General features: G+C 39.5%; 2 protein-coding genes across 3 annotated transcripts; both read left to right on the top strand.

Annotated features, from left to right (window-relative positions):
* The first annotated feature begins 855 nt into the window (after positions 1 to 855).
* BUD2 (Adenosylmethionine decarboxylase family protein) lies at positions 856 to 3,413 on the top strand. The gene has a single exon (XM_008224827.3). It carries the CDS (start codon positions 1,822 to 1,824, stop codon positions 2,887 to 2,889), a length of 1,068 nt encoding a protein of 355 aa, XP_008223049.3. The 5' UTR covers positions 856 to 1,821; the 3' UTR covers positions 2,890 to 3,413.
* Positions 3,414 to 5,952: 2,539 nt separating this feature from the next.
* Positions 5,953 to 10,287, top strand: LOC103322878 (Protein phosphatase 2C family protein). Of its 2 annotated transcripts, XR_513502.2 has the most exons (5): positions 5,953 to 7,694; positions 8,591 to 8,722; positions 9,270 to 9,487; positions 9,570 to 9,627; positions 9,814 to 10,287. XR_513502.2 is itself a non-coding variant. In XM_008224828.3 (4 exons), the coding sequence occupies exons 1-4, from the start codon at positions 6,777 to 6,779 to the stop codon at positions 9,574 to 9,576; spliced, it is 1,275 nt and encodes a 424-aa protein (XP_008223050.1). In that variant the 5' UTR covers positions 5,954 to 6,776; the 3' UTR covers positions 9,577 to 10,287. The 2 variants fall into 2 exon arrangements, 1 of the variants encoding a protein (XP_008223050.1); XM_008224828.3 differs by having other exon boundaries at positions 5,954 to 7,694; positions 9,570 to 10,287.
* The last annotated feature ends 199 nt before the right edge of the window (positions 10,288 to 10,486 follow it).

Raw genomic sequence — 10,486 nt, 5'->3', positions numbered from 1 at the left:
TATTAGAGTTCTCTACGGAGGTGGGTATTTGAACTCGAGTTAAAGAGGATGGACATACTGTATGATGTAAAACAGATGGCGGAAGCAATTGAAGAGGAGTTGGTAACTGCAAATTTGGGCTTCGAGCTAGGAATCAGGCCCATGATCCGTCGATTCGAAGAGAACCGCGTCAGGAGTAAAATTCATCGCTTTACCATGACGTATGAGCCTTTTCGGGCATCCAAGATCGTTTAGTAGCCCGAAATCCAGTTTTAAAGTTTTTACAGTTTTAGAAACTTTGTTATTATCCTATTTTAATTCCTTTGTTATTTCGAGGATTTCTAGGAGGATTTAAGCATACTTTACTGGTGGTTAGGGTTATGTTTTGTTATTCCAATTTTATCAATAAACCTTGAGATTTTCTCATATCTTCTTGGTTGATTCCAAAGTTACATGTTTTAGAATAAAGTTTAGCCAATCAATAATCACGCTGCATAAGTGCCTTAACAAACTGACATAACCCACATTTGTGTTTATAAAGCTTGCAAGAAAAAAAGCTATAAAAAGCAAATTGAGCTTAGCAGCAAGCAATAGTAATAATTATTATCATGCATGGGATAGGAACAAGAACATATCTATCTCTAGTCTATAATTATGTCTCTGTTTTATGAAGCTATGACTTAGATATAATTGCTTCAAATTGTGAATGCTGAATTTTGACCCATCCTATTTTGAATCTACACTCACAATTAACCCAATTAAAAGTTTCCCCCCCAAAAAAAACATATTTATTATCTTCATCAAAATTGGTCATGATATGGTCCTTGTACAACATTATTCACAATTCGCTGGCTAATCACAAGCTGCTTCTGAATAAGCAGAAACCAATTCATTTCCCCAGTTCTTAGCACAATCAATTCAATTTACCAGCTAGGACCTCCCCTGTTTTTTCTGCTGATTTCTTAGACAACAAGGGACACAGAGCAATGAAAACTATGGATTCTGCCACAGCAAAAGACCATGCACAATCAAAATGGTCAAGAAAACTGCAGACAAATTTTCTGCTACCAAATCAACATGTGAGATATTAAAAACCAATTCATTTGATCAAATATGTTTTTGTGAATGTATAATCCAAATGGATTTGAAATAAAGTGGAAACAAGAAATCATTTACTGGCCATGCATAGTTGGATTTGCAACCACTTATGGGAGAGAACAGTGACTGTCTGCTGACTGCAAGTAAGTGGAGAAGTGCAGGGTTGTGAGAATTCACAAAAAAACAGAACAAAAATCTAAAGGAAATAAAAAAAAAATAGGCGTGGGCATAAATTCCGTTGCCTGTTGTACCTGTCTGTGCTGTGCTGTACTGTGGAGAAAGATTTTTGCACAGAAAAAATAAAAATGGCAAGGCAAGGCATTTCAATATCATCATCCTTATTCACTTCATAATGCCTGCAATCATGATTCTTGGTTGCCTCACCCGCATGCCCCTCTAACCTCACTACCCCTAGCTAACTTCTCCAATCTCCATCCATCCCACTCTCTCTCTCTCTCCTTTCTCACTCTCTCACTCCTCACACCCACCTACCTATAAATTCCACACACCCCACCTCTCTCTCTCATCTCTCAATTCCTCACAAACTTCTCTCACTCCACAAACCCTTCTCTCAATCCACAAACTCTTCTCTCTTTCCATTTTTCTCTATCCTACTAGCTTTTGCTACTTCTATCCACTTGTTCATTCATTTGGGTACTTTCATTTTGGTGCTTTTTCAATTGGGTACTTGTTTGTTTTTGTGTCTGTGCGGCCAAAAAGAAAAGAAAAAAAAAATCAACCCAAATGGCTGTGTCTGGTTTTGAAGGGTTTGAGAAGCGCTTGGAGCTACACTTCTTTGGGGATGACCCTAAAAATATGGGCACTCTTGGGCTTGGCCTAAGGCTTCTTGACTTTGACTCCATCCAAGAAGTCCTGGATGAGGTCCAATGCACCGTGGTCTCGGCCGTAGCCAATCACTACTTCGATGCCTACGTGTTATCCGAGTCCAGCCTCTTCGTCTACCCTACCAAGATCATCATCAAGACCTGTGGGACCACCCAGCTCCTCAAATCCATCCCTCCCCTCCTCCGCCACGCGTCGATCGATCTCGGGCTCACCCTCTCCTCCTGTCGCTACACCCGCGGGAACTTTATCTTCCCCAGAGCCCAGCCTTTTCCCTACACCAACTTCCAAAACGAGGTCGTTTACTTGGAAGAGTCTCTCCCCGCTGCTCTCTGCTACCGCAAGGCCTCCGTCATGCCCTCCAAAACCCCCTCGCACGCCTGGCACGTGTTCTCTGCGTCCACCCAGAACACGACGTGTCGTTTCGGAGACAGCGACGACGACGATTTGTACACCCTCGAAATCTGCATGACCGAGCTCGACCGCAACCTCGCCCGCAACTTCTTCCGCCGTCCCGGCGACGACAAGAACGGCGATTCCGCCGGCAAAGAGATGACGGAGCTCACGGGGATTTCCCAAATTAACCCTAGGGCTCTGATCTGCGACTTCGCATTCGACCCGTGCGGCTATTCCATGAACGGGATCGACGGCGATCGCCACTCCACGATCCACGTCACCCCGGAAGACGGCTACAGCTACGCGAGCTTCGAGTGCGTCGGGTCGGTCTACGACGACCGCGAAGACGTCGTTCGGATGCTGAAGAAGGTCGTCCAGGTCTTCCGGCCGGCGACAATGTCCGTGTCGACCACTTGCGCGAGCTACGAGGTGTGGACACGTGTCGCGGGGGCATTGGAGCCGCTGGGGTTCAAGTGCCGGAGCTGCGCCGCAGATGAGTTCCCGGCTGCCGGAACCGTCGTGTATCAAACGTTCGTGGATCGCCGGAGTAATAATTACAATAATAAATCGTAATTAAGTGGGGTTTTAAAATTTTAATTAGAAATTAGGTGAAAATTTTAGAGGGATCGGACGGCGGAGGTGCGAGAAGAAGAAGACGATGATCAAAATGTAGAAAGAGAAAAGTGGGGATGTGGTGGGGATAAGTAGTAGAGATGATGTGGAAGCATTGGATGAAAAAGGGGGGTTTGTTACTACTTGGGGTTGGGGGGTATGATAAGTAAGAGGTAGCATGATGATAATGCACCCCACTTAGGCATGTCACGCCTAAGATTTTGAGGTTTGTGGTGGTAGTAGTGGTAGTGGGGATTAAAAGTGTTTCTTTGTTGAGAGGTTTACTTGGAAGTTTTCTTTCTTCTATTCTCATCTCTTATTCTATTCATTTTCTTTCATTTCCTACTTCCTTTTGGGGATTTTTTTTCTTCTTCCATTTTCTTTGCCCTTCATTCCCTTCCCTTGTCTCCTTGTCTCTTTGTCCATGTGTTTTGTTGCTAATTAGTTCATCAAAGAACAAATCCCTTTTTACGTGTCGAATATAAGTGCGGACTCATGAATTTCGACAAGTGTACGGTGCAAACATTTGCGCCTAAACAGGCATGTTAAATATCGAATCATCTTCTTATGTTTTAAACCTTAAATTTCATTCAACTCTTTAATATGAAGTTTACTCAATCTTGTACAACTTGGATCCTAAAGACTAACATAGTTTGGACCATAAAACAACGTCATGCTAGAAAAATCCATTGAAATCTCTTTTATGTTTTGAATGCGTGGAGAGTCAAGCGTGGTTTGCATGCATGGGGTTGGATAAACTTTTCATGAACAAAATAATTCCTCCTTCATGATAATGCGGAATGGGGAATGAAGTCACGACCCCTCACTATGATGTCATCCAATAGTTCTTTGTCGCATGTACATACAAAACAATAATAATTATTGTTTTCTTTATTTTTTGAAATTCTTCCTTTTTAGCTTTCACGTTTTAGAAAACATATATAATTTGCACGTGATAATTATTAAGTTTATGAAGTTGTCGGAGCCATGAAATAGCTACAGGTAGAAAGGTGTGGAATATGCTATAATTACTCACGACCAGTCGTTCTTTGGTGAAGATGTCATATATAGATCATAGATGTAAACTTTCATATTAGTTATATGATTTATCAGAATAATAATTTCAGATAAGTTTAATGAAATGATCATGTGGCTAATATGAAGTCCGCATTTGGAGTCCATATATGACACTCTCACTATTGAATTTCGCAATTACTCACTGGGTTCGTATGATATGAAATTATTGCATACAGACAAGGGTTAAAAGTTTCTTCTGTCTTAAAATGGGTTCATTATCAATTTACCTTTTCTGTTTTGGGCAACTGGCCTTGCTTTTGCTTCATATACGTACATTCGTGTACCAAATAAATTGATGAAATGTTGTAAATGGGTAATACTTTTTACAAGCCATTGCCCATTTCATCACAAAGGCCCAATTCTAACTGAGAGTTTTTGGGCTGGACTAAATGGTAGATTCAACTCAAGTGTGCTGTTGTTCATTCTAGCCTTTAAATTAACATCCTGCTTTTTGCAGGACATGAGACAGTCGGATGATCCGATTGTGTAAAATCGGTGTCCGACTGTCTTACGTCTTGCAAGACAGGATCCCATCTAAGAAGTGGCATGTTTGTTTTACCTTATCTTCAACAAACGTAGTCTTGCCATATATGAATTGAGGGGTTGTGTATATAATAAATACTTATGCTGACAGACTATGAATGTGAAACATGTTTTCGTGTAAAATTCAGCTTTATTCATTGTCCAACTTCATATGATTCAGCTTTATTCATTGTCCAAATTCATAGTTTGGCAGAAAGAAAATATATATAAAGATGATTAATTAACCACGGAAGAAGAAACTTATCCCATCAACTTTTAGAGTTTTTTAATATCAAAAGCTGAGATTGTGATGGAGAAAAAGCTAGACATCGAAAGCTCATAAGAATGACAGAATCTAGTGGGACTCTTTATGGGTCATGCGACATGCGTTTGGTCCCCCAATCATCTTGAAAATTGAAATGAATTTCTACCCAACTCAACCCAACCCAACCCAACCCAAAAAGCAATTTTGGAATTTTCCTTGGCAACAAGGTTCAAGGTCTTCCTCACAAGTCACAGCGGCACCTGGCTGTCCATCTTGATTAGTATTCTCATATGAATTGAAGAAGAAACTTCCAATTTAAACAGATAAGGACGATGCTAAAAGGATATGCAATTACTAAACAGGTTTGGAGATAGCACCACATATTGGAACTTTGACTTTCAATAAAAGAAGTCAATATTGACTGCAATAAATAAATAAAAACCTTAAATTCGAGATATTGTCTTAAACATGCGTAATACGTTTTTTTTTTAACACAAGAGATATTGGGGAAAAGAGAATCCAAAACCAGAACTTAAGGTGCAAAGTTAACTGCGCTTGGTACAAAGTCATTGCTAAATATGAAATGGTGACGAAATCAGATTTTTCTTTCGTTTTCCCCTTTTCTTTTCTTTTTTTCCCCTTTTCTTTTCTTTCCGCAAAGCAACCTACCCTTTCTTTAAACCTTTTTCTTGGTTAGCTCCTCCCTCACCTTTGCGAAGATTATTCCATGCCAGAACCCCACGTGTTGGCGTTAGTGCTTGCTTGATGCATTGCGTCTGATAACGTTTGCTTTCCGTTGATTTATTCCAAATTTTAAACTCAATTAAATCGCATTTTTGAATTTGGTGGTTTGCACAAGGCAAGAATTTATAAGGCTGCAATTTTAACGACTCAAATTCAAATTCGGTATTATATTTTATTTTATTGAAGAACATATTTTGTTAGATAAATTCAAACAAATACAACCAAAATGTGTGCAAGACGGCAAATTGTTTTAAAATAATTGCAAGCATTGGAACAAAAATTCTTTGCTTAGCATAACAATGTATTAACAAATACTATTTGAATTCTGAATTGAAAAAAAAAAGTGTATTTTATGCATTAAATTACAAAAAAGGTCAGTAGCTTTACCTTACATGGTTTGGCGATTTCTTGGAACATGGGTTTCTTTCACACACACTAACCCACCCATGCACACATAGAATCTCATTCTTCTCTCTCTCTCTCTCCCCTTATCTCTCTCTTGAAAGAAACCCCATTTCGTCACCATTTTGCAGAGTCACAGACACAGACCCCATCTTATTTGGACTGTTGCTTTCTTAGGGTTTCGCATTCTTGAATCTTTAAAAAAAAAACTCTGTTCTCTTCTTGAGCCCTGATCTTGTGCCCTCGAAAGAAAGTAGAATTTGTTTTTTTCTTCTCTGAAAACCTCACGTTCTGTTGTGTGTGAAGCCCCATTGCGTTGTGTGTGTTGTGATCAAAGAAAGACCAAAAAGTTTTAACCTTTTTAACTTTATTCCTTTGGTCATTTGGGTTTGTGCTTTAGGGTTTTGTGTTGAATATCGTTTCTTGGTGGTGACGAGATTTGTTCTTTTCTGAGGAGAATTTTCCCGGAAAACCCTCTTTCTTTGAGGGTGGAAAAGGATACACTCATGCAATTATCGTCTGGGAAACTTAATCCTCTGTAGTCGCAGCTCACAAGGTTCCATTTCTTAGTTCATTTTGCTTTTAGGGTTTTGTTCATTGTGCCTCAATTCCGGTTCTGAATCATGAGCTGTGCAGAGAATCACCACTTCCAGCGCCACAATGTCGAAATTCAAGGATACCCATTTCACCATTCCCACCAAGAATTGCATTTCAGTAGCTCTCTGCTCTTGACAACGCTCGGTTTCTTTTAGGCATTTTCTGAAACACCTGGGCTGCAATTGAACTGGAATTGAATTTCTTGGTTCTGTCTCTCTCATTTCTCTCCCTTTTAGGAGCCATGGGTTGTGTCCATGGCAAGTGTTGCGGTCGTTACCCCCAGTCTTCCGATGGTGATCTCCGGGACTTCAGAGACGCTGGTCCGTACAGTGCGCAAAGGAAGCACATACTCTCAGAGAGGTCATTGGAGCTCGTCCCTGTTCCTTCACATGACTTCCGTTTGGAGTATTCTCTGCTAACGCAGCGTGGTTACTATCCCGACTCTCCGGATAAGGAAAACCAGGACAGTTTCTGTGTTAGAACGCAAGTCAGAGGTAACCCAAATGTCCATTTCTTTGGTGTGTTTGATGGGCATGGCCAATTTGGTACCCAGTGTTCTAATTTTGTTAAGGACAGGCTAGTAGAGATATTAGCAAATGATCCCACATTGTCAGCTGACCCTGTGAAAGCTTATAATTCTGCCTTTTTGACGACGAATTATGAGTTGCATAATAGTGACATTGATGATACTATGAGTGGAACCACGGCAATTACTGTGCTTGTTATTGGGAATACCCTTTATGTTGCGAATGTGGGTGATTCGAGAGCTGTGGTTGCAGTGAAAGATGGTAATAGAATTATTGCAGAGGACTTGTCTTATGACCAAACACCATTTAGGAAAGACGAGTATGGGAGAGTGAAGCTTTGTGGGGCCAGGGTTTTGAGTGTTGATCAAGTGGAAGGGCTGAAGGATCCGGATATCCAGACCTGGGGTGATGAAGAGAGTGAAGGTGGTGATCCTCCCAGGCTGTGGGTTCAAAATGGGATGTATCCTGGGACTGCGTTTACAAGGAGTGTAGGTGATAGTACAGCTGAGAAGATTGGTGTTGTTGCAACTCCAGAGGTGTCAGTGCTTCAGCTGACACCTAATCATCTCTTCTTTGTTGTCGCAAGTGATGGGGTTTTTGAGTTCCTCTCTAGCCAAGCCGTGGTTAATATGGTATACTCACATGACCCGTTATAGAATGCAAAAAGATCTACTTATCTTCTTTTTAAGTGTATCAACTTTTTATTTATTGATAACTTAGTTTGTCTTCATTTAGGCATTGATTTTGTTTTTGGCCTATTGTAGTTGAATTCCTGATTATGCGAATACCATGATCTCTTGCTGCTTTTAGTATTTTACTTTAGTTCATTGTTTTTAGAGTTTTGTAAATTTGATTACTACACATTATCAATACCGAGGCAAATGGTTGTTTGTATATACTCATGTTCATATGTGGTTATGATCAATTATGATTAGATAGCTCTATAAATGCAAAAAAAGTATGGAAGAAACTTATATTGCCATCAGATAGTAACTTTTTATTTGGCATCTTAGGTATGTTGACAAGGCTATTATTTCATTGATATATCTATGGTGTTTATTGAGTCTGATCTCCAGATAGGCTGCGGTTTAGGCTTCTCATTTAGCATCATCATTAATGCTCTGCTGCTGTCATATTTGTACAGTAAGAATATAAAAAAGCAGCAATTGCTTGTACTCTCTAGCATCTGTAACTGTTAGGTCTTCTGATCTTTTACAGTTTATAGCTTACTAGCAGTTAGCATTTGAGGTAGTTGCTTTATTGTGTCCATATCTCATCTTATTACTCTGCATTCACTTCTACTTGGGTAATTGACTAATCTATTGATGGATTTAATCATGCCTGCATATTTGTGAGTTTCTTTATATGTGTAACTGGTTAGCATTGCCTTGGCTTCTTGTTTATTTCTTTATTCTTTCATAATCCACCGAAAGAATAAACATGTCGAACAATTTCTTCTCTTTATTAGTTTTTATTTCTGTTTCCATTCTTCCTGCTTATGAATTTCCAAGCACCATTCTTCATACAGGCGGCAAAATATTCAGATCCTCGGGATGCATGTGCTGCCATTGCTGGAGAATCATACAAATTATGGTTGGAGCATGAAAACCGGACGGATGATATAACAATTATCATTGTTCACATCAAAGGCTTGTCTAATGTATGAATTATGTAAACTTTCTGGATTTTTTACTATTTGTTTTTCCATCTTTCTTTAGGCCGAGCCCAATGTCCCTCTGATAAGAACTTCTGTCAGTCACTACAGTGGTATATGGTAAATGTTCTTGGAAGTGGGGTATGTTTTCCCGAGAGGGGATTTCAGTGGGCATGTTACAAGTTATACTTTGTTTGAGTAAAATCACCAGTGTACTAGTGGTTAAAGAATATTATTTCTGTTGTTTGACTTCTATAATAAAATTGGGCTTTTTAAATGCTAAATTTCTAGTCATATGATGTAGCAGGGAGACACGACATAGGATTACATATTCCCCATGTCCAGGACAAAGGATTAAATTTACAAGTTGACTGACTTCTTGATATTATCTGCATTTTGAAGGAATAGATAAACTACTCATTGCTATCCTGCTGCTTCTTCCTTTGCAAATGACACAAACAGAATCCAATATTAGCTTTAGAGGGCATTGTTTTCCTATATACAATCTCTATTCATTGGCTTATTTACCAACTTTTTATTGTGTGTCCCACAGTCAGGTGGTGGTGTTACTGATGGAACAAGTGGGACAAATAATAGACCAGCAACAAGGCTGAGAAAAGTTTCTGAATCATCTGTTACCACTGGGTCAGAAGTTTTCCTTTCAGTGAGAAGTGATTCCTCAGAAGTACAGTCTTGTCAGCTTGTGCTTTCGATGAATCGGAGCCCAGCTATTGTTGTTCCGTCGCCTGCATGTCAGAGCCCTTGGAGTTGGTAGGTCTTTTAAGCTGTTTTATATCATTTTGTGACTATTATGCTATCAGCTAAGCATTTACTTTTCCTCCATTGACTGCAGTGATTGAACTGGAAGGCCTTACTGAAGCTGCCACACATCTCGTTATTTTTCTTTAGTGGTATTTCTCTGCTTGATGTTGCCTTTAATCTTCCGTGTCAAATAGAATCCCCATCAAGTGTCTGCCTGGAGGACACTTTCGTTTTTCTCTCATCAAATTTGATCATAGACATTTTTTTTGTTTGGAGAACCAGTATTTAACCGATGCCTTCGTTGAAATACCCAACTCAAATTTTACTGATTGCAGGATGTGGGTTAGTGGTGGATCCAGTGATTAGCTGAAGCCGTCGGTTCTGCATACATATATATGAAGATGTTCCTGAACGCTAATCTCTAGGTTCCCTTGCTAATCTCACTAATGACAGTTTCTGACCATATTGTATGCCTGGAGAACATTCCTTCAGCTGTAACCTTTGCATCTGCTAATCCAAGCAATGGAGAGGAGGAGATGAAATGAAAGTAGCAGGTTCCTTTACACGGAATTCATGGTCGAACCCTTCATGTACTTAATCGTTTACAATTTTTAGCTTCGGTTGTGATTCTTCATCTCATAAAACTTAAAGATGATCAGTAGATATAATATATTGTGTATGTTACTCTCACTCCTCTATCTGTAAATGATTTCCTCTTCATATAAATTGCATTTTTAACTGCTTTAGGTTAAGGATGTAAACCCTGCAATCAGCAATGAAGAGGTTGTTATATTGATGCAGTGACAATAACACCTGCTGTTTAATTTTGTTAAAGATCAGAAAGAGGTGATGTTATTGGATGATGAATTTGAGCAATAATGTTGGCAGGCAGTTTGGTTCAATAATGTTGAGGTAGTAGATTGTCATGGAATGTGACCTTTATTGATTGTTGTTTCCTCATTAGGTGACAAAACCCCGAATCGAGAGTGGCCTACATATATATGTCTT

The sequence above is a fragment of the Prunus mume genome, linkage group LG2 (genome assembly GCF_029339155.1).
Source record: "Prunus mume cultivar Tortuosa linkage group LG2, ASM2933915v1, whole genome shotgun sequence".
Taxonomy (NCBI): Eukaryota; Viridiplantae; Streptophyta; class Magnoliopsida; order Rosales; family Rosaceae; genus Prunus; species Prunus mume.
The sequence above is the reverse complement of the archived record's forward strand: the minus strand, read 5'-3'. Positions and strand labels throughout refer to the sequence as shown.